The 25,918-nt window shown below is 42.4% G+C and overlaps 1 protein-coding gene across 2 annotated transcripts in view; it reads left to right on the top strand.

Annotated features, from left to right (window-relative positions):
- The first annotated feature begins 11,976 nt into the window (after positions 1 to 11,976).
- Positions 11,977 to 25,918, top strand: part of Tekt1 (tektin 1) — a 32,446-nt gene continuing 18,504 nt past the window's right edge. Inside the window, exons 1-5 of one of the 2 annotated variants that reach the window (XM_015505907.2) lie at positions 11,977 to 12,098; positions 13,637 to 13,842; positions 21,516 to 21,681; positions 24,060 to 24,188; positions 24,595 to 24,738. In XM_015505907.2, coding sequence (XP_015361393.1) covers positions 13,653 to 13,842; positions 21,516 to 21,681; positions 24,060 to 24,188; positions 24,595 to 24,738 — 629 coding nt within the window. In that variant the 5' untranslated portion in view covers positions 11,977 to 12,098; positions 13,637 to 13,652. The remainder of the gene's footprint in view (positions 12,099 to 13,636; positions 13,843 to 21,515; positions 21,682 to 24,059; positions 24,189 to 24,594; positions 24,739 to 25,918) is intronic. The other variant, XM_048798393.1, reaches the window with a different exon arrangement.

The raw sequence follows: 25,918 nt of genomic DNA, 5'->3' as shown, positions 1-25,918 counted from the left end.
CAAATGACCTATTTAAGTCATTTGAACTATGAGACAGTTTTTACCAAGATTCTGTCCCTACGGAGTCGTCCTACCTGGTGGACACATCAAATTTCTTCTGTAGCTTCCACCAGAGGGACAAGGTCATTCATAACCCAGTTTACAGCAGTCAGGGATGGTGGGGAGACCAGGCCTCACCAGGGCACAGGCCAGTCCTTCAGCCAAGGGTTGTGGTCAGCAATCAAAGAAACTGCCAGAAAACACCCTTTTGTTCCAGCCTTGTCCAGCTTCTCCCCAGCTGGATGTGCTGATGATAATAACAAGGCTCAGAATACACAATCCTGAATGTGTCATACTGGCAGAAGGATTATTTTGAGCTATAGGCAATAAAGAAACAGATGTAGGAAAAATTCCCTGCTGTTCCCTTCTCTGCAGAATAGCAGTGTATAAATTCTCCTTTGAGGAAGATGCCCCTGTGTACTAGGAAGAGGAGACTGACTCTTATCTCTGGTGATGGGGAATCACATTGAGCTGAGTCTGCAAAAGCAGATCCTACTAACAGAATCCTTGTCTTCCATTAGTTTCCCCCATATATTTCCTAGGCACCTTTCTACAATTTATTGCCCTTAGAAGCCCCAATCCCCTTCCCTTTTTTCAGTCACTTCTTCATAATGTATCACATTTTGTTAAAATGGTATAAAAGTCCCCAAGGCTCATCACATCTTTTGAGTTTTGACTTCTTTTTTTGAACACATGCAGATAAAAATATTAAGATGAATAAAAATTATATGCCTTATCTCCTGTTGTCTTTCGTCAGTTTACTTTGCAGGCCCCCAGACACTTTACATATGAGGGTAGGGGATAACTTTTCCAGGTGTGGAGTTGGTCATGAGAGGGGCAGGTGGTGGGTCAGCAACCTTGGCTCCCCTCTCTAGAAGTGCATCTTGGAGTCGATTCTGCTCTTGACTGTTACTACTTTGTCAGATTCAGTAGTATCAGCTGCTGTGCCTGACAAATGGCAAAAAGACAAACCAACCACACAAAGAGTCCAGCATGCCCTTTCCCCTTTCTCATCTTGACTTTCAGGTGGCTTTATGTGCCTGTGAAATGGTAATCCTCTAGGGTGAAATCTAAGCTGGCTTATTCTCAGAGCCACCAGGGCCAGCTATGTTGGTGAGCAAAGAAACACTGCATTTCTTCCCCTAAAATACAAGGGATCTATTCAGTGGACTCACGGTCACAGCACAAAAAAGCCATTCTTGAATCAGATCAGCAAAGGAAACTGGTCCAAGCGCAAAGGCAATTTTAGATTTATGTTCTGTTTCCTGTCGAAAAGTGAAACCCAAGGGTGGGTCACTGGGAGGAGAGGGCAAACACCCCTGAAGATGAAGCATTTCTTAAACTCAAGTTCTGATTCAGCAGGTTTGCAGGGCAGCCTGGGAATCCAATCCTTTTCACAAGTACCCCCCTGGGGGGGTTCTGATGCTGGGTGCTGGAGGGCTGCCTGCATTCTTAGAGACTTTGGGTGCTGTCTGCCAAAATTCAACAACAGACATCATTAAAACCATGAGGAGACACGAGGTGGGGTTAAAGAGGAAGAGGATAAATATATTTTCATTTTCTAGGGTTTGGCCCAATCAGACTTTGCTTGGCCTACATCACTGCCAGATGATAGGTATTTACAAACAATAAATATATGTTTAGCACCCTGAGCTGTACTTTTAAAATAGAACATTAAGAAACTGTCATGATTTGTGCAGTTCCTAAACCTGTAATTAACATTTAAGAAAACTAACAGTCAACACATAATTTTTTACTGTGCAATTCTAAGTTTAAAAGACCTTTCATAACACCAGGGATAAGGCCTTGTTCAAACTTTTGCAGAAAGTCTGGCTTGCACCAGTATCCATTACCAACTCCTGGAAACTGGACCTTCAGATCTTGTTGATGTGTCTGATAATTCCATCATAAAGAACAAAGATAACTCTATACCTGGACATTGCCTGCCAGAGTGTGGAATTCTTCTTTGTGAAATCTGTTAAATACATTTTTTTTTTAGTGAAAAAAAAAAAAAAAAGGATGCTCTTCAAGAATGCTCTTCAAGAGAAAAGAAAGCCCTCAAAATTTACTTTTTCTGGAAGATTCCAATATTGGTATTAGAAAATGCAATCCAGTTTAGCATATAGTTTTAATTTATAGGCTAATTAATTTAAAAAAAATTACTAAGTGCCCATTTTATGCCAGGTCCTCTTCTCAGTATTGCACTTTGGAGCAATTTTTCAGTGAATATACTTTATGCTGATTATATCTTATATAGTTTCCTGTGATTAATAGAAAATGAATATTTCTTTGTGGTCCCTGCTGAGTTCCATAGGGGTGGCCGTCACACACTTGTGCCCTTGGATGCCCCAAAGCCCATCCTCCACCTGGTCCCTTTATCTCCCGGGGCTTTGGAAGATCAGGGAAGGGCTGTCTCTGCCTCCAAGCCAATGTCAGGATCAGAATCATGGATAGAAGGCGCTGTCAGCTCAGCCTGCACCTAGAATCCTTTAGGGCCCTCTCTCTGTTTTTCTCATTGCGTTCTGGGAGCCCAACTCTGGCTTTTCTTGGCCACTTTTCATCCCCGTGGGTCTTGGGAAGGCCTGTTTTCTGCCTTCCCTGACCAACCCTGCCCAGAGAGGTCAGGATAGGATGGAACTACCTCATTCGGCAAATTAGCCCCAAGTCGCAGCATTGAATCACGGTTCCTATCAGATCAGGCATCGTCTCTGAAGTCTCTGGAAATCCCGATCCCTCCATTCCTCAGCTGCTTTCTCAAGACCGTTCCCACCCCCACCCTGCCACCCCTGCCCAAAGTTCTCCGCCAGGGAGACCTCCTCCAGCTGTGTGCGTGTCCAAAAGCTTTGAGAGATGGAGATGAGCTAGAAACCACATGGGGTCTGTCTCCCATGGTGTCCTGTCCAACACGGGGCTACCCTGACCCCCGCTCTCCCAGGCTGCCCACCAAGGGCTTAATAGGGCTAGGTCAGTCCCACATAGGATTCAGGTTAGGGGCAAGGCTTTGTCAAGACTCCATCTGCTTAGGCAAGATAGGGTTTGGACTGCTGTCCCTTGTATGAGCATTGATTGCAGACTCTCTCGTTGCTATCCAGGTGTGTCCTGCCACCTGGGCCTCCAGCTCCTGTGAACTTTCCAGAGCCCTGTGCCAAGCCCTCGCTTGGTGCCAGCACCTCCTTTCCCTCTGTCCATCTTCCCTGGAGAAGCCTGAGCCAAGCATGACTCGGGAGGCTTTTCAGCACTACCCCTGGGTTCAGCCCGCCACTTTCTTTCCACAGCAAACACCATCTCCACCATCTTAGCCTAGAGAATCAGCCTGAGGGGGCTGGGAGAAAAAAATTGACCCACTGAGCAAGGAACAGCTTCTAGCCAGAAACCCCTGCCCTGAGAGCCCACCTTTCTTCATCTTTCCCATTGATGGCTTTCGGCTTGACCCTTCGGTCTCCCATGGGGACAGAATTCTACGAGCACAATTCACGGATCTTTCCCTCCGCTTTACATTGCTAATAATGGATGTTAATCTTGAATCTTTCAGCATCTCTTCCATTGAATTAGAATGGCTTTCTCATAGTTGTTCAATATACTAAAGCAAACCAGAAAAAAAAAAAGAAAATGGAATATTCAAAAATTATTTTGTTGAGTGTCATTTTAGTAGAAGTTCTACTTCCTTTTCCTTTCTGCAGAGCAAATATGTTTTCCCCTAATGCTGAAGGGCAGAGACAGTGAGTGGCCAGGAGAGAATTCTTTCTGTTCAAGAATAAGTTGGAAAGCTGACATTATTCTAGCATCTGAAGGACAGGGGGCAAAAGTGTTCTCATACCCTAATTGTTGCCACCTAAAAAGTTCAGGAGCTTGGCTGAGATCATGCCCTTTAAGTTATATGCTTACAGAATGAGGCACTGCAGAAAGATCCCAAAATTTCCAATTAAAAAATATGTAAAAAGGCATATTGTTGTCTTCCTATTCAGATCAGCAGAATATATGCTGTTCCCATTTACATTGGATGTATGAGATAGTTTTCAAATGAAAAATTCCTAATAAAGGTGGAAATTTAAAATTGCTTGAACAGGGCTGGGATGTGGCTCAGTAATAGCTTGCCTAGCAGGCATGAGGCCTAAGTTTCCATCCTCAGCACCAAACAATAAAGAAGAAGAAGAAGAAGAAGAAGAAGAAGAAGAAGAAGAAGAAGAAGAAGTCGTCGTAGTCGTCTTGCAGGGTGAATGAATAAAAGGATTTTAAAAGATTGAAATAATTTTATTTTTGTGAAGATTATTGAGTCTCATTCTTTCTGCTTCATATACTGGCTCCAACTGAAAATTAAATAAAAGTGGAAAATATATATTTTTTTTGCTTTGATGAAGGGTTATTACATCTGTGATAAAAACTGGACATAAAGGAAAATATATTCATAATGAATGAACAAATAGGAAATTTCATCAAAAAATAGAAACTACTAAAAAACCCGAAATGGTGGAATTCTAGAATAAAAAACATATAATATCTGAAATAGACAATTTATTGAATGGGCTTACAGCATAATGGAAGTGACCCCCTCCCCAAAGGTCAGTGAACTTGAAGACAGATCAATAGAAATTACCCAATTTGAAGAATGCAGAGAAAAAAATTGTGAAAAATGAGACATATTTTTGGAAAATTTTTGGCCCTTGGGAGGGAAAAAGGAGCCGGGGGCAAGGAATAGGAAGTTTGCTTTTTATCGTATGTTATTTGAAACTTTAGAGCTGGGAATGAGGCTCAGTAGTAGAGTTCTTGCCCAACATACAAAGCCCTGGGTTCAGTCCTCAGCACTGCAAAACAAAAACAAAACATCAACATTTATAATCTACTTAAATAAATACACACTGTATCCATATGCCTTATCCTTAACCTTGGTGTTCCAATTGAGTTAGTCTAAGAACTGTCCAAAAAGGTTTTCCATTGCTGTTGATATGAACTGCTGGTTAGGATCTATGGTCCTCTCCTTACTGGAGTGGGGCTCTTGGGTCCAGAAACTATGGAAATGAGACGACCCTTGGAGGAACTCAAACACAGGCAAGGCTGTACCAGGGCTTCTGCTCCAGCAAGAAGCTGATGCAGCTCCAACCAAGAATGTGTCAGGCTGGATATGCCCCCAGCAAAGAAAGGGACCAGTTTTCATTCTTGGAGGAGGAGGGCTAGAGTCTCGGAATCTGCCTTGGTTTGGGGCATGGTTTCAAAAGACGTTTTCTTGTTTTGTTCATTATGGTCACTGGGACACTGTATTGACATTCATTCCGACCTTGAGGAACAGGCGGTCAGCGTGGAGCCCAGGGACTGCTCATTCCCTCCATTGGTGCCTCATTCTGCATGAACATCCTGGTCCTGGGATGAGGGTGAGTCGCTGCAGCCGTCAAGAGAGCACATAGATGGGAGTGGGAGAAACACAAATCACGCGAGTGACAGGTGACTGGCCCTGGGGATTGCCTTTAGCCCTTTGTGGCCATCCCCACAGATTTATTCTTTTATCCTATTCTCCCCGGATTCCTTATGTCGAGGGCATCCTGGCTTTAATGATGCACCTGGTTTTTGAGGTTGATAAGATTGTTTGAGAGAGCGAGAGGGTCGGGGAGAGCATGTGCCATACTCTCCCAGCTAGGAAACAGCTAGGAGTTAGGGTTCTTAGAATGTGTGTCCTCTTTTTCATGGGGTCCCTGACTGTCTCACTATGATAAATGCCCTTTTTGTATCACTTATTTGTTAAACACATTGCTTTTTGAAAGAATCCTCCAGAGCACACAAAGACACCAAACACTTTGAAGAGAAATGAAGGACGTAGAATGATTTTTGAGCACCCATAGCCCTTTGCACATATGATTTCATTTAATTCCTAGGATACCTCGTGTGCTAGACATTGTTTTGACCACGTTTATGAATGAGGACACTGAGATGCACAGAGATCAGTGACTTGTCCACGATCTCACAGCTGGTAGGAGCCTGAATTGGACTTGAATTCAGGTCTGAGACCAGAGGCTGACCCCATGGTACCTATCCCAAAGCACCTAGAACAATACTATGCGGTGAGTGGGTTGAAGCAAGCGTTTGTTGAATGAATGCCTGAATAATAGAACTTCCTGAGATGTAGGCACTTAGGGATGGTGCGGCAAGTGTCCCCCAAGGCCCATATGCTAGAGGCTTGGTCACCAGCCTGTAGCGGTATTGGAAGGTGGGGCTTGGGAGAAGGAAGGTAGGTCACTAGGGGTGTGCCCTTGAAGGGGCCATTGGGATATAGGTCCCTTCATCTCCCTTTCTGCCTCCCACCATGAGATGAGCAGCGGTCCTCCACCCCTCCATAGCTACAGGTCCAAAGGCAATGGGGTCTAAGGATCATGAACTTAAACCTCTGAAACTATGCACCAACTAAAACTTTCATCCTTATTTATGAAGCATGTATTATATGCCAGGGAATCTGCAAAGTGATTTGTAGATATTATTCCATTTAATCTACATGACAACCGCCATGGTTGAATGTCCCCTGAAGACCAACGTGTTAAAGGCTTTATCCCCAGGGTGGAGCTACTAGGAGGTGGTGGAAACTGTAAGAGATGGGGTCTCATGGGGGAGTCTTTAGACCTTTTGGAAGATGCCCTTGAAGGGGATGGTGGGACCCCAGCCTCTTCTTCTTTCTCACTTTTATTTCCTGGCTATAAGGTGAGTGGTTTTGCTCTGCCACGTGCCTCGTCCATGATGTGCTGCCTTGCCACAGGCCCAAAGCAAAGGGGCCAATGGATCATGGACTAGGACCTCTAAAACTGTTAGCCAAAATAAAACTTTTCTCTTTATAAGTTGATCATCTGAGGCATTTTGTTACAGTAACCGAAAGCTGGCTAATACAATAACCCTTTGTAGAAATTGAACATACAAACAAAAACATTCTTGTCATACCCATCTACATTTCTGACTTAGGAATTTACAAAAAACAAGAAAGTTGAGAAATATTTAATCAAGCATTTTGGGAAGCAGGATTTTCATGCCTTTCTTGTTTCTGCTGGATAATTACACTCGCCTCATTGATCCGAGCTCTAAATCACAAAGAAAATGATGCCAGTTTCTTATTTTCCCTTTCAAGTGTCTGAAGTGATTGCTCAAGAATTCAAGTTGCCAAACCTACAGACTGAAAGGAAAGGAAAAATAGCAATGTTTCTTAATCTAGGCTGCAAGGGACTGTGCTACACAGTGCAGAAAACAGACTGAAACATGAAACATCCAGTCATTCGATGGAGTCGATTGCATAACGCTCCGTAACCATTCCCAGGATTTAAAAAATATATATATATATATATATATATATATNATATATATATATATATTTTTTTTTTTAGGTGTAGATGGACACAACACAATGCCTTTATTGAACCCGGGTCCCGCCGGTGCTAGGCGAGCGCTCTGCCTCTGAGCCACCATCCCAGCCATCCCAGGGTTTTTTCACTAAACCTGTCCAATCAACCAAGTGTTTTGCACCTTACCACGAACCTCAGGAGACCTGAAGTCTGTACCAGCTTTTTCGTGTGACTTTGGACACAGTCCTTTACTTCTCTGTCTCCTTTTCCTCATCTGCAAATGGACAGGGTTAAATGACATGATTTCTAAGACTTCCTTTCCTTCCTGATTTTCATTTCTTAAAATTCAGTGTGGGTACTCTTACACTAGAAGGGAATTTCTTGTCATAGAAACAGAAAGAACTTCTTGTTATCAACCAGATCAGTTTTGAAAACGACAGTGGACTCTTTGGGAGCCCAGAATTGTAATCCGCAGGATTCCCTTCTAGAGTGGCGGTTCTCAAACTGGGGCCTGAGCCAGACCTGGCTGGAGGGGGCTTATTAAATACAGGTTATTGCACCCCTACCCTGCAGTTTGGGACGGGGTAGTCTAGGTGGGGCCCAGGAATGTGCATTCCTAAAGAGTCCCCAGGGGAGGCCCAGCTGTTAGTGGGGCAGGGCTTTCCCACTCACAGGTGCAAGTGCTTCTTGGGATGGTGGGTCATCCACTCCTGGAGCTTTAGACCCTACTGTTCTGTTCACCGCGACAGAATGGAATGGTGGTGTCCCTGGAATAAGAGCCTGAAGGACATTTAGAGGTTAAATCAATTGTTTATGATGTGTCCCCTTTTTGATGTCATTGTTTTAGCAAAGGAACCTCTTTAGTTTTTTTTTTTTAATTGAAATCTTGTGTAAGACCTCAATGTATAAGAGAGATGAAGGGGACATGAGGTTGTTTTATAGAAACTCAAATTTATAATACAAGAATAATGAAGCTACTCAACAAATACAATGAAGTTAAATGAACTTCATATTATAGGTAAAAATAATATTTTTATGAGCTCAATTGTGCCTTAAGTGCTGTTGCAACTGCTTTATAAGTATTAATTCACAAATATTCATTGCTATCCTATGAGTTAGTGCTTTAGTTTTTATTTACTTTTAAAATATTTATTCTTAAGTTTAATATGGACACAGTATCCTTATTTTACATTTATGTGGTGCTGAGACTTGAACCCAGTGCCTCATGCATTTAAGTTAAGCAAGCACTCTACCACTGAGCTACAGCCCTAGCCCCAAGTTAGTGCTTTATTATCCCTGTTTTACCCACAATCCTGTGTTGCTTAAGGATGGGGATGTGTTCTAGGTAACGTTAGATTTCATTGTTGTAGGAACACTGTAGAGTGTACTTACGCTAACCCAGGTGGCATGTCCTACCGCACACCTGGGCTATGTAGTACACACACACACACACACACGGCATAGCCTCTTGGCCCTGTGGATACTATAAACAAAACAACAAGACTGAACCAAGCACCAGAGAGGATGGTGCTGTCAGGCACTTGGATGTAAGAGGCTGCTGCCAGCAAAACAAGGCCTAGTGTTTGACAGCAGACTTTTATTTATTTTTTATATGTAGAGATACACTCTAAAATAATGATAAAAACCATAGTGTGGCAAATACATATACAACAACAGAGTCACTACTCCAGCCAGTTATGCAGCCATTATTGGAGGTTTCTTTTCACCATACGTCTGCGTTTGTTCCACTGTTTCTTGTAGCCAATGCCTTCCTCTTTCTGAATTTTTCTTTTTACTTTTGATTTATTAATTGTTTTCAAAGAGGGTATGCTCAACGTTTTTTTAGTGCCAGCATGCCCACAAAAATCTTTATTTTGCTCTTATACAGGAGCTGTTTTGACTGGTTATATACAATTCCAGATTTGGAATAATTTCCACTAGAATTTTGAAGACATGATTCTAGCATCATTTCTTACACCCTCTATTAGAGATGAAAAGCTTGATATTGCTTCACTCCTTTTCTCCTTATTCTTGAATTTCCACCAGAATAGACGTGTGTGTATTTGTGTGTGTGTGTGTGTGTGTGTGTATGTGTGTGTGTGGGGGGGGCAGAGAAAGAGTTTCATGGGTCTTTCAGACCAAAAGCTTGAGTCTCCAGCTCAAAGTCTACATTCCCCTCTTTCCCATCATTGTTTGCTATTCTTTTGTTGCCATTGGTAATGAAGTATCCCTCAAAAAAACTTATGTGTTAGCTAACACAGGAATGTTCTGAGGTGAAATGATTAAAATATGAAACTCTAACCTCATTAGTGGATTAATCCACTTGATGGATTAATAATTTGAATGCATTACTGGGTGTTAATGGAGACTAGTGGGTGTGAGTGGAGGAAGTATGCCTCTGGAGGCATGCCCATGGGATCACATTTTGTCCCTGGCTCCTCCGACCCTCTCTGCTTCCAGGCTGCCCTGAGCTGAGTATCTTTCCTGCACATGCCCTTCCACCATGATTTTCTGCCTCACCTCGGACCCAGAGCAATGGAGCTGGCTGGCCATGCACTGAGTCCTCAGAAACTATGGGCCAAAATAGAGTTTTCGTCCTCTAAGTTACTCTTTTCAGGTATTTTGCTCACATCGAGGAAAGCTGACTAGCGCCATTCATTGTTGTTTTACCATTTTCCCCCTTTCCTTCTGGAAGTCCTACTGCTACGGGTCTTGAGAGATCAGGTCCTCGCCCCACCCCTTCCCTGGTGTTGAAGTTAAATACCAGAGAAAGGCCAAGGCAAGAGTAGAAAGTAAATTTTATTTAAGGGATAGGAGAGAGAGAGAATCCTGGGACCCAGAGCTGGTGCGTGTGGGAGTGAAGGTGTCCTGCCCCTTTATAGATTTTACTTTTCCTTTCTTCTCCTGTCCCCTCCTCCTCCTATGTGCCAACTTGACCAAAAGGCAGAAAAGAAAAAAAAAAAAAACACAAAAAAACTGATAAAAGCCGGTGGGGGGGGGCGTGTAGATCCCTTGTGTTAGAAAGTGTGATCCTTCTCCTCCCCAGGAGGTTTTAGCAACCTGTTGTTGGGGAAGTATTAAATACCCATTTCCTTTCTTTGATAACCAATTATCTGTCCTTTGTCCCATCTCACTACTTTAGAAATATTAAATCTCCTGGAGTGGTCCTCTTTGGCTTAATTTTTTTCCCATACTTCCCACCTCCCAGTAGATAGAGAGGGACCTTTGGGGTACTGGTAGAGTGACCCATTCAGGCCTCCCACACAGAAAAAAACCAGTCATGGAAACCTATACAGACTCTGGAGGAAACTCATTGTCACTTAAATAAATGACTAAGTTGGTTTCCTGATTTTAACTCCCACTTCCAGGGTGAAAGTGTTGAGAGGTGAAGTCAGATTTGGGGTTCACCTTCTCTGGTTCTTCTATGCTTCCTGAACCCACAGGAGGATTAAACTTAACAGCTCCCCACTGGATTAAAAAAAATCATTTTGATCTTTCTAAATAGGTTTACTAGTGAGTTGGGATCCTAGTACTGATAAACACCGAAACTAAAAATCAAGTGGTCTTTGCCAACATCAAACTAAAAATCTACTTATTAGAAACAAGTTCATTCTTTTTACTTGGTTTCAGATGTAGATTTTTAAATAATAGGTTAGGTTTGTCATTACTTTTGTTTCATTGTTTTAAAACAACATTCGATTTTATGTTGCTTTGTTTTATTTTATTTGTATTTATGTGTTTTATTTCTATTTCTATCACACAGGTGATATTAATTTTCCATTTCCGGTAGTGATGCAGTCTCCTTTTAAAATAAATATGCTACATATAAAATGAATATCTTGAAGAATAACATCCAAATAATTTTACAGGTGGTTCATTGACAGGATACAAATCAAAGTTGGTGTCGGATTAGGAGTCTAGCTCCGAAATAGAGCACTTGCCTAAAGAAAAAAAAAATTGGTATAAAATGTTGTCCATCTGGAAACTTAACTATTCCAATCCACAAAAATCTCAAGGTCACATAAAATTGAAATACACCTTGCATTTTTTAACTTTGAGGAACAGCTTTAGCTGTATGCTTATTCATTTAGTAAATTCTAAGCCTTGTGCTGCATATCTTTTGGAATCCATTATTTCCTACCCACATACTGGGGCTAGCTATGCATTGTGTATAATCCCACACCTGCAGCTGCGCTGTGCCAGGATACCCCCCCACCCCCGGGGTCCTGACGCTTCCTTTCTAAAGTTGAACGTCTGAAGCTTCTTCTTCCTACCCCAGGCCGTGATAACCCCAGGAATCTCTCTCGCCCCCTCCACCTGCAGGGCTGAGTCTGTGGCTGGGTGGTCCTGCACCCGCCTGCGCCTGCGCTCTCCAGGGCCAGGCGGTAACACCCAGCCGGACCCCATTGTACACCGGGGGAATCCGAGACCCCGCAGGGACACAGCGGCCCGAGGTGACCCAGACCTCGACGCTGGCCACTCTGAGTGGTGGATTGCGAGGGCCCAGGGTCTGCCCCCACGGTCCGCTGCATCCCTAAGTCTCCGGCCCTGGGACGGTAGAATTCGCGCTTGCGCAGTGTCTCCCGGCGATGCAACTTTGTGGGGGAACCCGCCCCCTTTGCCCCGGCGACGCGTCACCAGTTGTCATGGTGACCACCTTGTTTCCCAGTTTTGCAAGAGCCGGAAGCTCCAGTTGGGGTAAGGAGGTCCCCATCTCGAGCTTGTTTAATAGTTCTTTTTGGCGCTGAGGTAAGTAGACCTAGGCGGGCCCACTCCCCTCCACCCACCCCTCCTCGCTACCTGTACACTTGGGCCGGTTGGGGTCAGCTCTAATTTTAGGTCCCCACCCACTCTGAGGGAGGGCTACCTAGACTGAGCCAGGAGACTTGGGGTAAATTTTGGGCCCCACACTAGGACAAACTTGGGAGAGGCCATAGGAGGAACTGGACTAGGAAGAAATGGGGCGAACCTAAGTGTCTGAGGGGCTGGGTGGGCTGAGGTGCTCAGCCTAGCCAAGATCTGACTCAGCTTCCAACTTTGTGTGAAGGATTCAGAAATCCAGAGGTCTCTGAGGGCAGGAGCTCAGATTTTGGGTGGGCTGGGGTGGGGGTGGGGCACAGCCCAGCCCTGTTTGGAGAAGGCAGCTCTTAGTCACCCACAGCTGTGTGCTGAAGAGGCGGGTACCTTTTAGTCTTGGTGTTGCTGCTAGAGCTGGGTGGGGAGGGGGGAGGTAGGGAGGAGTTAACTCAGTGGAGCACTTGCTTAGCCTGAGCCAGGCTCTGGGTTCAATCCCCAGCCCTGGGGAAAAACAATGTTGGAGACATGTTACTGCTGGCCTCTGCTGGCTGCCTTCCTTTGAATTCCCCTTCTTGTTCTTTGCCTTGGGAAGTTTTTTTATTTTATTTTATTTTTATTTTTTTGGTGCTGAGGATTGAACCCAGGGCCTCAAGCATGCTAGGCAAACACTCTACCACTAAGCCACATCCCCAGCCTTTAATTCTTTTATCTGTCGAATAGGCTCAAGACTGAATTGTCAGTTTACACTAGTCACACTTACTCATTAAAAAAATTTTTTTAATTGTAGATGGGCACAATACCCTTATTTTACTTATTTATCGGTGCTGAGGATCGAACTCAGTGCTCCACGCAGACAAGGCATGTGCTCCACCACTGAGCCACAACCCCAACCCACATTTATTCATTTTTAAGGAAACATTTCTGGGCTCATCTGTATGGTAGAACTTAATTCCATGACTCAGTAATTCTAATGAGTCATAAAAAAGAACAAATGCATTTACCAAAAGCTGCACATGAGAATAGTCATAGCATTCTCATTATACGACTAAAGTGGAACAAGCCAAGAAAAAAGCAGTAGAAAAAGATGAGTTTTGATGTATTTATACAATGACACACCACACAACAATGAGAAAGAACAACCTCAACTATACAAGTAATACAGATGAATCTTATGAATATTGAATGAAAGAAGTCAGATGCAGAAGAATGCATAGTGTATGATTCCATTTATATTAAGTTTGAAACCAGAGGAATAATTTGGATTATTAATGCTCAGGTTAGTGTCACCTTGTGGGGCTTAGGCAGTGACTAGTGACTGGAAAGAGGGTTGAGATGTTCCTTGATCTGAGTGCTGGCTACATAGATGCGTTCATTTTGTGTGCATGGTTTGTGATGTTTGCACTTTTTGATATGTCATACTTAAATAATAATTTTAAAAGGAAAAAAAAATTGCTTTTATTTAACCTAAAAAAATGTCTGCCTTTGATCAGGTTTTGGAAATCTCAAATGGCTAAGCTACTACAATCTCCACCCAAGTTTCTGCCCTCAGAGTGGCACATCTCTAATAAGAATCAGTACCACAGGGCAGAGGCCCAGAGGTCCCAATCGGAACGCCTGGTGGCAGAAAGCCAGAGGCTTGTGGATGAAATTGATAAGACCACAAGGAAATCTCAAAGTGATGCGAACAAGAAAATTGGTAAGACCTCCCATATTCAGATGAGGCTACTGAGTTTTGGCTATAGTGTCACATTCAAGTGTGGCAATGTATCACTCTTGAAGTATTAGGTGACATCCTGTATATTCTCCAGGCTCTGTGTTTTAGCTCACTGCTCTCAGACAGACACATAGTAACTCAGTCTGATTTTCAGCCATCTGCCAGCCATCATTGATTTGGTACAGGTTTGGAGATCTGTGGATCTATGCCCTGGGAATGATCAGAATCTCTGCTTTTTAGGGGCTCCTGGTTAAAGAGGAGAAAGATATAAAAGTTGGTGTTCAGACTATAACCAGATAGGTGCTGGAATAGGAAAATTAAGGTAGGGATGGGGTAGGAATTGGAAAATTGGGAATGTTTTCCTAGAGAGAAAGGAAGAATAATTTTCTTAAGGAAGAATAATTTTCTCTTGACAATTCCATACTTAAAAATGGTATTTAAAGAATAGTACCCCTAAATAAGTAAGAACAAAAATAAATATAAAGCAAAACAAGCAACATCTCCTGAACACCAAGAGATGATAAGCCAGAGGCTACAATTCAAATATCTATAGTGGGCAGGTAGGTAACAAAGGGGTTGGATGTAAGACCATAGTGAGTGGTGACAACTGATTTTCAAACTCTGAATTTTAATGTCATTGATTCATTGAATAATTTAGAAGCTTAGCCATTTATAGTGTCATTAAAAAACATCAAGGGCTGGGGGATGTAGCTTAGTGGTAAAGCATGTGTTTTGTATGTAGAAGGCCCTGGGTTTGATCTCTAGCACTGAAAAAACACAACAATAACAATAACAAAAATCTCATGCTTAGGAATAAATCTAACAAAAGATGTGCAAGAGTTCTACACTGAAAATTACAACCCATTATTGTAAAAAACTAAAGTGGTTATAAATAAATGCAAGGATATATGAGTTAATGGATTAGAAGAATCAGTATTTTAAAGATGCCAATTCTCCCTAGGTTAATCTATAAATTCAGTGCAATACTAATAAAAAAAAGTCTCAGCAGAATTTCTGGTGAAATTGGCAAACTGTTTCTAAATTCATGTGGCAATACGAAGGGTCAAGCATAGACATGACTAAGTTCCAGAAGAACACAGCTGGGAGACTGTGGATTATAAGACCTATTCTTATAAAGCAACGATAATTAAGGCAATGAAATATAGGCAAGGATAGACAAATTGACATAGGAACAAATTGACAAGGATAGACAATGAGACATAGTGGAGAGTTGAGAAATAAACCTATACATTTATGTTCATCTGATTTATGATAAAAGCAATACTGTAGTGTGATGGAAAGGGATCGTCTTTTTTAAAATTAAAAAAAAAATTTTAGATGTTGAATGACTTTTATTTTATTCATTTATTTATATGCGGTGCTGAGAATTGAACCCAGTGCCTCACACATGCTAGGCAAGCACTGCACCACTGAGCTACAACCCCAGCCCCAGGATCATCTTTTCAATAAATTGGCCAGTTGGACATTAACATGAAAAAATTATATCCCAGGCCCTACTTCATATCATGTATTAAAAAATCAAATTGAGGTGAGTGCATATCTAAGTGGGAAAGATAAATTAATAAAACTTTTAGCAAACATCTTAATGACTTGGAAAAGGAAAAGATGTCTTATTTTTAAAAAACTATAAAAGCAAAAAATAATAAATGAGATTAAATTAAAGGGTACATTTGTTTATCAAAGATATAGGAAGAGCTGGTTGAACTTCATTAGTCATTAAGGACATGGAAATTAAAAACACAGTTTGAATGTCATTATACACCCACAGTGACTGAACTGAAAAAGCAGAGGCGATCCAAAAGAAAGGAAAAAGAAAAATCTAAGCATTAGGAAGGATGTGGAGTTACTGGAACTCTCTTCTGGTGGAAGTATAAATTGTTATGACCACTTTAGAAAGCTTTGGCAGCATCTACCAAAGTTGGACATGTATAACCTTTCACCTTGCCATTCCATTTTGAGGTACCAGAATCCATCCATCCATCCATCCATCCATCCATCCATCCATCCTTTCCTTTATTTGTTCATCTGTTAAATAGGTCCATCACATGCTAGATTTACCAGAGTATAAAGCTGAAGATAGACACATTTTAATAATTGTAAGATATAAAACACAAAAGATAAGTTAATACAATTATTCCATGTTAGCCTGGATTAAAGCAATGGTTGGAAAGATGAAGAGCAGAGGTGGTCAATAATTAGCATGTTGGATCTGTGAATTAATTTTAACAATGGAAGACAAGGACAAAATAATAAAGGCAAGATGCAGGTAGCATTTATGGGGAATGAGAAGAGGTCCAAGTTGTGGTACCAAGTACAGGAAGGAGAGCAGCATGCTGGAGACGAGTGGACCTGAGTGGGAGTCAAGGCTGGACCCTGGCTGAAGGAGACCTTGAATTTGGAAGGTTCAGTTCAGTAAGTAGCTAGTTAGAATTTAGGAGGCAGCATTAGAAATCTAGAGACATCACCTTAAGACAGGAAGTAGACTACTCAAAGAAGATGTTGAAAGAGAAGAAAAGAGGGCAGAGAATGAAAAGGATTTGGGGGAAGTGTTGGGGAACAAGAGCTTGGGTAGAAGAACAAAAAGATCAAGGTCAGGAAGTACAAAAGACGGGGGCTCTGTGGGCGAGGAAGTCTTGTGTTGTATCCAAGTCTGTCTAAATGTCAAGGAGGCGGAGAGTTGAACAAGAAGGAATCTGAACAGGTGACTTGAAGATTATTGGGGACCTTGGAGATAACAGGTCTAACAGAGAAGGTAGTGAAGGATGCAAGATGGGGGTAGAAGTAAACTCCAAAGTAAGGGGGGAGACTTCCTTTTACATGGTGGATGGAACACAGGCGATGGTCTCCTCTCCCTTTTCAACTTCCAACAAATAGCAGTAAAAGATTCATGCAAGCTATGTCTCCAGAACAAAGAGACAGGTGGAAGGAAACAATAGTAGCCTAGTGATGAGAAGAATCTGGAAGCTAGAAAGCAATAAGTCAAGTGGTGACACACTCAGGAACTGCAAAAGGCCAGGAGGAGTAGAGGACAGTGAGAATGTTGCTGATTGGTGCTGCAGAAGCTCATTCAAAGCAGTCGATTTGCCAAGTTTCCATGAAATGTTCACGTTGGATAGATCCAAGTTACTTCTGAAGATGAAGCTTCAAGATAGAACCAGAAACCAGATGGGTTGAAAGTCTTTATCAAAAGCCCCTTCTCCACTCCACAGAAAGCTCAAAGCCGAAGGACTCAATGAGAATCTACTGCTGAATGGTGGTTCTTCCCGCTAGCTCCCAGGACAATGGTAGTGCAACTTCTTCCCCCAGATAGGGGAGATGGAAAGGTTTTTCTATGGAGAAAATAACTGGTCCAAAAAGAAAGCTCTACCAACATTAACCTTTGTGCGTTCTCCAGTGAGATTCCTGGACTCTGCCTGATCAGTTTGTACAATAAAGCATTCTGGTTGACAAGCACTGTCCTCCACAAGTGGAGCCCCTGGTTAGCCTTTTAGCACACCATTCTTAAATCAGATAAGGACCACTGTGTTAAGTCAGCTCTTTGTCATTGTGATAAAAATACCTGATGAGAACAAATTAGAGGAGGAAAAGTTTATTTTGGGCTCACGATTTCAGAGGTCTCAGTCCATAGACGGCCATCTCCATTGCTCTTGGTCTGAGGTCAGGCAGAACATAATGGCAGAGGGCTTGGTTTGGTGGAGGGAAGTTTTCAGCTCATGGTAGCCCAAAAGGAGGGGGGGGAGATATCATGGAGAGAGAGAGAGAGAGATAGATAGATAGATAGATCATGGATCGAGAGAGAGAGAGAGAGAGAGAGAGAGAGAGAGAGGTATCATGGATATCCAGGGACAAGATATAATCCCAGGACATACCCCCCAATGACCTCATTCCTCTAGCTATGCCCACCTCTTACAGTTACCAACCAGGAATCTATTCAAATTATTAGCCCATCAAGTTGATTAATCCACTGATGAGTTTACAGTTCTTATCATTGCCTAAAAGCCCCACCTCTGCACCTTACTGTACTGGGTACCATGTACCTAAAACATGTGCTTTTCAAGGGGACATTTCCAAATCCAAACCATAACAATCACTAAACATTTAAAGAAAACCTCTAACAGAGCAGACACCAAAACAAACAGTCAAGCAGATGGAAACTTGGGAAATTGATTGCATTGAACAAAACACAAAATACACTATCAGCTCCTTGAGTATCAAGAGAAGATATTGAGTTGAGTACAAGTTAAAGAATGGTTACTAAGGTCTAGACAATCATTGTCCAATCCATGGAACAAGAAGAAGAATCTTGAAAAAGAACATTCAGTGAAAAGTTATTGAAAATTAAAAGCATGAGAGCAGAAAAAAAATATATTAGACATCCAAATAAATGTTGAAAGATAAAGTTGAAGAATCCTCAGAAAGTAGAGGTAGGAAAAGGCCAGGCACGGTGCATGCCTATAGTCCTAACTGGTTGGGAGGCTGAGGCAGTCAGATCCTTTGAACTTAAGAGTTCAAGACCAGCCTGGGCAATAAACTGAGTGAAATCCCATCTCAAAAACAAAAACAAAAACAAATTTGAGAACACCAAGAAAACAGAGAAATTCCTAAAAGTTTTCAGAGTGGAGAAAACAGATTACATAAAAAAAAAGTCAGGAATCAGAATGGATTCAGACTTCTCAACAAAAACCCTGAGAAGTAGAAGAAAATGGAGCCAAGCCATCAGAATTCTCAATGGAAAGGATTTACAATCTATGAACCAGTGCATAGTCAAATGTCATCAGAGGGTGAGGGTAGAATACATGTGGGTTTAGACTTGCAAGTTCTTAAAGATTTTAATCATAGAGGCATCCATTTCTTAGGAAGTTGCCAAAGGATGTGCTTCTGCAAGTTGAAAGGGTAATTCAAGGAGGAGGAAGAAATGCAATCTAGGAAATGGGAGTCCAGCTCATGAGAAAGGTGAAGGGGATTCCTTAGAGCAAAGTCATAAGATTGTAAGCGTTCAGAATGTTATGGCTAGATTGCAATAAATCACCCAGTTGATCTGAAAGCAGGAGACAGAACCATCTTTATTCACCAAATGGCAGTCTGGATTCATCAGCTGGTGGGCTGTAATGCCAGATTCATGGGACCCCAACAGACCTCCAGGAGCCAAATCCAATGCAATCACACAAGAGTCTTTATTGCAAGCTCGAGCTTGGACTCAGCGGCCCAGGGAGTGAGTCCTGGTCCTTTGTTTAGTGAGATTTTATAGGTTTTGGAGGGTTATTCTATGCGTCAGAACATCACACAGCAAATCATTCCATACAGAGGGAAAATCAAACAACAACTCTTAACATTGATTAGCACATTCACTGGCGGGAACAAGTTGGGTAGGGGTGATTGGTTAGTACAAGAGGGGGATTCCTTTGAACTGATTGGTTTAAGCCACGAGGGGTGTACGTGCTAAACTACATGGTTTCCCAACATGTTATCAACCACCATAAACTACTGGGGGGTCATCTGGCATCCCAGGTATTTTCCCTGTCTCTTGCTGATTGGTGGTTGCTAAGGGGTTGCTATGGGTCCTCCCCTAGCCTAACTGAGTCAGGGACACCTGGCTCCGCAGATCTCTCCTGTTATTTACAGACAAACAACTCAGCAGGATGGCTATCTGCCTAGAAAGGCTCTGTGGGTTTTTCCAAGGACAAGAGTCACGCCCCCTTCCTCAGGACAGGCCTTGAGGTAGAAGCTGCTGTTATTTATTTATTTCAAAAACCGAGTCACATCATTTTCTTAGGCCAAGGGGCAGGCTGCAAGTCTATACCCTTCAAATCCCTCTAAGGGTTAGAGTACACATTTATAGTCCCAAACCACATTAAGTGTAAGTGGCTGTTGCTATGATTCAAGACCATAAACAAACATCACGAGATCTAAAATCATCAGCAGAAGGGGTCAAAACGACCCTAGTTGAGTACAAGTTAAAGAATGGTTACTAGCGTCTAGGCAATCATTGTCCAAGAAAAATGGGAACCCAAAAGAGAACAATTTCACATTGTATAAGAACTGCCATTTTGTGTTGCCAAACACACTATAAGCAACTGTTGATGGGCATAGAGGTGGGGTATTGCCATGGGAGAAGCATTTCTTATGGGACATAGAGTCTCAGGGTAAAATGGAGTCTGTTTAGTCATTGCTCACATAGCCTGGCCCGTAACAAAAAAAAATAGAGAGCCAACCAGGAGGAGAAAGGGTTCTGGGAGAGATGCCTCCAAAGAAGAAACAAAATGGTTTGGAACATATTCAGAGGATACTTAAGGTCCTGTCAGAAAGTTTGAGAAGTTAATAATAAATAAATAGAAAGTGGAACGATCACTACCATAACCATTTTGCTGTCTCTGTGTATCCCACAGTACAGTCTAAACTTCAAATATACACAATAAAATGTACCTTAAGAAAAATAAGAGTCATTTTACAGAAAGGAAAATTGATAGTTTTACAACCAATACATTATGAATTTATAATTCAAATACCAAACTGCTCATTCTGAACTCATTATGTACTATGTAGTTTTCCTATTACAATCAGTTATCTTTTCCTTAAAATGCTTAGTAAAAAAAAAAAAGGAATATTGTAAGAAATTTATTATAGCATAGTATACTACATGATTCAGGTGCAAATGATATTTACAAACTTACAAAAATATGACTAGAAAATAAGTCATTATTTAATGAAAAGGTGATGCAAATATATTGGGAGATGGAAGGATCGTGTTGTTTGAGTTGGTTAAAAGCAAATCATGCCAGATGTGGTGGCACATTCCTATAATTCCAGCTACTCAGGGGTCTGAGACAGGAGGATCACCAATTTGAGGCCAGCCTGGGCAATTTACTGAGAACCTGTCTGAAAATAAGAAATTAAAAGGGCTGAAGATACACCTCAGTGGTAAAGTATCCTGGGTTCAATCTTCAGTATGCTCAAAAACAAACAAGACCAAAACAATCCCCCCCCCAAAAAAACTCCAAAAAACAAAACTAAGAAAATCATTATCTTTCATCATAGGAAATCAATAGATTCAATATTAAACTAATAATGTGTAAATATCAGTGTAAGCAAATGATAGAAGAAATAATAAAAGTGTTTAACTTGGTTGTTCCCTGAGAGTGGGAGTCTGTGGGGATGGGTCAGAGAATTGTAATACTTTGTGATACTTGTTGGACTTTTCAAGCAATGTACATTTATATCCTTGATAAAATTAAAAGTTATTCCAAACAGTGGGCATTGAAGAATTAGTGTAGAACGATAAATCTGATGTTTAACGTGGGAAGAACTGTCTTCCTTTCTGTTAATAAACATCTGTAACGATAAAAAAAAAAATGCTCCAAGAAGCACTAAGAAGAATGAACATGTCTCAGGTGGTTTCTCAATAGTTCTCTAGGTTCGAAGTCAGTGGTTGGCTGGGGCTGGGGTGCAGCTCAGTGGCAGAGTGCTTGCCTATCGCCTCACATGCGTAGGCTCTGGGTTCCATCTCTGCAAAAACAGAAAAGCTCACAGCAGAGAGAAATATGCAAGAGAAATATACTACCCACTCTAGGGGGAAAGAAGAAAGGTGATCTTTTGGGAATCCATTAACCCTGGCGTAACTTCTCTGTGTGCTTCAGAACAGAGACTCGAGGAAGTCAGGTTCTGGAAGAAGGAGTTAGATGACAAACTTGAGCAGCTTGTGAATGAAACTGATGATCTACTCAATTATAAGATACGAGTGGAAAAATCCCTGGAGAGCTTTAAAGAGCCCTTATTCATCACCGAGAGGTGCCTGGCTTACAGGTAGGAGGGGAGTTTCCTCAATGAGTCATCTGCTCTGAGAAGCGCCATGCTAGGTAGCAAGAGCCGATTGTGCCAGGTGATGGGTTAGAGTAATGCAGATGAGTAGGTGTTCCTTTAGCACCTGCAAATGCCCATGGTGCTGGGCAGTGGGAGAAGTATATTGGGTTTGGTTCATGTCTAAATTCTGCTCTTAAATAACTTATTATAAGTTAGGACTAAATTTGGTTGTGAATATCAGAAAACTGTAAAATGACATTAAACTCAAACAAAAATAATTTCTGTCTTACATTTAAGTGGTGTAGAGGTGGTCCGTTCAAGTTGGAATGATATGCCACAGTTTGAAGGTTCCAGGCTTTTTTTCTATATTGTTGTTTCTCTGCCCATGGCCTTAGTTCCCCAGATTACTTCATGATTTAAGATGGCAGTTGGAGATCCAGCCATCATATCTACACTCTCCAGCAGGTAGGAATAAGTAGGATTTGGCATTCACCATTTCTCCTTGCATGCCACTGACCAGAACTTAATCACATGGGCACACCACTAAAAGCTAAGAAAAAATGATTGTATTTATTTCAGGCAACCAGGTGCTTAGTTAAAAAAAAAAATTAGGGGTTCTATTGCCAAAGAAGAAGGTGAGTACAGATATTATAGCTCCTGGGAGACAATAAATCTGCCTGTGATCCAGGGAGCCACACAGAGGCACTTTGTAATCCAGAGACCACTATACACGCGTACCTTTTTATTATTATTTTTTTCTTCTGTAAACCTGAGTCAGATGATCCTCTGACTCTGGGGAGATGCCGATTTCCAGACCCGTTCCCTGTTGGCAGCCCTAGCTAGAGCACCCCGACAGGCCTTCTAGCTGCAAGGATAGCCCCGTCAATCTAGTATATCCTCCACACTGGCTACCGAGTGACTTTTTCCAAATGCAGGTTTGTATAGGTTACCCCCATGCTTCAAACCTTTTAATTAGAATCCCAGGCCCCAATGGCTTCAAGATAAAGCTCACGCTTCTTACCACAGCAAACAAAGGTCATCACGACGGGGTCCTCAGTGATCTCTCCAGGCCACAGTAGGGGCTTAGGAGTGCTGAGCTTTTGCAGTTTCCCAAATGCACCTGTTCCCTTCACGATCCTGGCCTGTGCATCAACAAGGCAGCAGCCCCCCCCCCCCCCCGCCCACAGCCAGATTTAAAGGTATGTGAAACAAAGGTGATGGCAGCTGACCAATTTGCTCAAGCCCACACCCAATTACCCAATTTTCTCATGTCTAATCCTAATGATAATACAGAGGTTGTTAAATTTATTTAGGATGTACTTACTATGTGCCAGGGACTGTACTGTATGCTTTTTATCTCGTTTGCTCCTTGGCATACCCCATGAAGTACTCATAGTTATCCCCATCTTACAGAAGAGGAAACCAAGGCACAGATGAGTTATGTAATGTGCCTCAGGACAAACAGCCAGTGGTTAGGAGAGCTTTCCTTCCAGCCATGATCATGCAAAATAGAAAAGAATAAAGCATGAGGCAGTGGAGTAGGTTTGGGGAATGAAATAGCACAGTGATTGAAAGCATGTGTAATGCCCAGTTTGTGACCCTGGGCAAGTTGCTTAACCTGTCTGAGACTCAGTTTTCCTGATCTGTACTTGAAAAGGTTAAGCAGGAATATTTATATAAAAACCCAGTGCCTGTCACTGTGCTCCATGCTCACTGAGGTAATATTGATATAAACTCAATATTATAATAATATTTATTAAAATGTTTATTCAAAGAAAACATCTCACTAAATTCAATTCCTCGTCAAAGATGAGGATCAAGGAAGGAAACACGTCGGAAATTCTAAGTCAAAAGACAATGTTCTCTCCGTGTGTGGTGGCCACGCCTGTAATCCCAGTGACTCAGGAGGCTGAGGCAGGAGGATCACAAGTTTAAAGCCAGCCTCACCAATTTAGTGAGACCCTCAGCAACTTAATGAGATCATGTCTCAAAAAAAAAAAAAAAAAGAAAAAGATTGAGGATGTACCTCAGTGATAAAGTGCCCTTGGGTTAGATCTCCTGTACTCCTCCCCAAAAAAGACAATATTTCCAATGAATAGGTAAAAGGATGAGGCTTCAGGATCAATGGCCAAATTAGGGGGGGAAAAGTCCATTTGACACTTTTCAGACCCAGTGGCCAGTCCCCATTCAATTGTCCTTCCTTGGGTTTTGGGTATTTTGAAGTGGGACATACACCAACTAGTGTCCATCTTCAAGTGTGTCACCTGGAAGGATCTGGTGATACCCAAGTCGGTTGTCCAGGTACCTTTACAGGTCCTGATGTGGGCAGATACCGAACTGTCCCTGCATGCATTGGCTGACCGGCCTCTCCCCCTGGCCAGGGAGAAGCGTGTGGGCATTGACCTGGTGAATGACGAAGTGGACCAGGAGTTGCAGAAGGAGGCGGAGATCATCCGGGGCGTCATGGCCCTGCTGACCCGTACTCTTGAGGAGATAACAGAGCAGATTAGGTATTGCCTTCTGGGCCTGCCCTCCGAGTCTCCACTGTGAATTTTGAGAAGAAGTGGTGCCCACCAAGGCTGGCTCCAGAGGACTGGGGTTCACCACTCCCCCTGGGGTGGTGGGGGAGGGTGGGCTGGTTTCACTGGTGGTGATGAACTAGGGGACACTGGAGCCCACTGCTGCCAGGCCTGACCCCTTATATCAAAAAAATGTCACCATGGAAGGGAGGATCTTGAAGTCCAGGTTTGGTTATGTCAAGCCACCAATCATCAAAAGGCCACGTGGGTGTGTGTTAGTGGGATAGGGAGGTGGGGATGGAAGTGTGGTCACCCTGTCGCAAACCTGGTCCCAAGAAGCTGTAGGTGCCACTTGGGCTTTCCAGGGGGAGAAACCCAGCTTACCCTCTCCCTTCAGGCTGAACCGTTCTGCCAAGTACAATCTGGAAAGGGATTTGAAGGACAAGTTTGTGGCTTTGACCATTGATGACATCTGCTTGTCACTCAACAATAACTCACCAAACATCAGATATTCTGAAAACGTCCTGAGGATCGAACCCAAGTAAGTGAGGCCCTGATGTTGGTAATGTCCCAGACCCCTTCAGGCAGGCAGGACCTGACAAAGCATCCTACCGACAGCCAGGAGCTGGGGAGAGGCGGGCTCAGGGCAAAGACAGGAGCTGACCAGTGCCCACCCAGACACAGTGCCCAGAGGCTCCTCTCTCTGAAAGTCTGCTGTTACACCTTCTTTTACCTATTCATGTTTTTAAAAAGTAAAAGATCCTAAAAACATAAAAGGTGAGTTAATAATTTTCCTCTACCTTTCTTTTTCCATCTTTAATCCTCCAAGATAAACAGTGTTACCTGTGGGCTCATACAAATAGTTGTATGCACACTCACCCACACAAGTATATTTTGTTTAGTTTGCAAGGATGAAAATATACTACATACCTCTTCTGTAACATCTAACTTGCAATTTTCAATTAATATTAAATCATAGACCTAACTCATTCTAATTAAAAAAAATCACTTTGAAATAACTATACATACAGAAAAGTGCACAATACTGTACAGTTAAGTGGATTGTATTATAATAATACAATAATATCTTTTGCTGTATAACAGTTTACTCCAAAATTTAGCAGCTTGAAACAATAAACATTTATTTATTTTTTCATGGTTTCAGTGGGTTGAAAGCTGAGGCACTGCTTAGCTGGGTGCCTCTGTTTAACCTCTCCCAAGGTTGAGGTCAAGCTGGCTGTGATGGCAGGCCTGAGTTCCTTGCCACACAAACTTCTCATGACATGACAGTCTCATGACATGACAGCGGGCTTCTCCCACACTGAGTAATCTAAAAGAAAAAGAGGGGGAAGGGGCCAGGCTTGTGGCTCAGTGGTACAGCGCTTGCCTAGCATGCGTGAGATGCATGAGGCACTGAATTCGATCCCTGGCACCAAATAAAAACAAATAAGATAAAGGTATTGTGTCCATCTACAACTCAAAAAATAAAAAAATAAAATAAAGAGGGAGGTGGAGGGAGAGGGAGAGAACCCAAGACAGAGGCCACAGTCCTTTTTATACCCTAATCCCAGGACTGACATCTCATCTTTCTACTTGTGAGAAACAAGCCAGTTTCCTCCCATACTCCAGGTGAGGAGACTACACAAAGATGGGATGACCAGGAGGCAGGGATCACTGGGGATCAGCTCAGAGGCTTCCTCCAATCACAAAGTGGACAATCC

The sequence above is a fragment of the Marmota marmota genome, unplaced genomic scaffold (genome assembly GCF_001458135.2).
Source record: "Marmota marmota marmota unplaced genomic scaffold, marMar, whole genome shotgun sequence".
In the NCBI taxonomy this organism is placed as follows: domain Eukaryota; kingdom Metazoa; phylum Chordata; class Mammalia; order Rodentia; family Sciuridae; genus Marmota; species Marmota marmota.
Note: the sequence above shows the minus strand (reverse complement) of the source record. Positions and strands in the feature narration are given on the sequence as shown.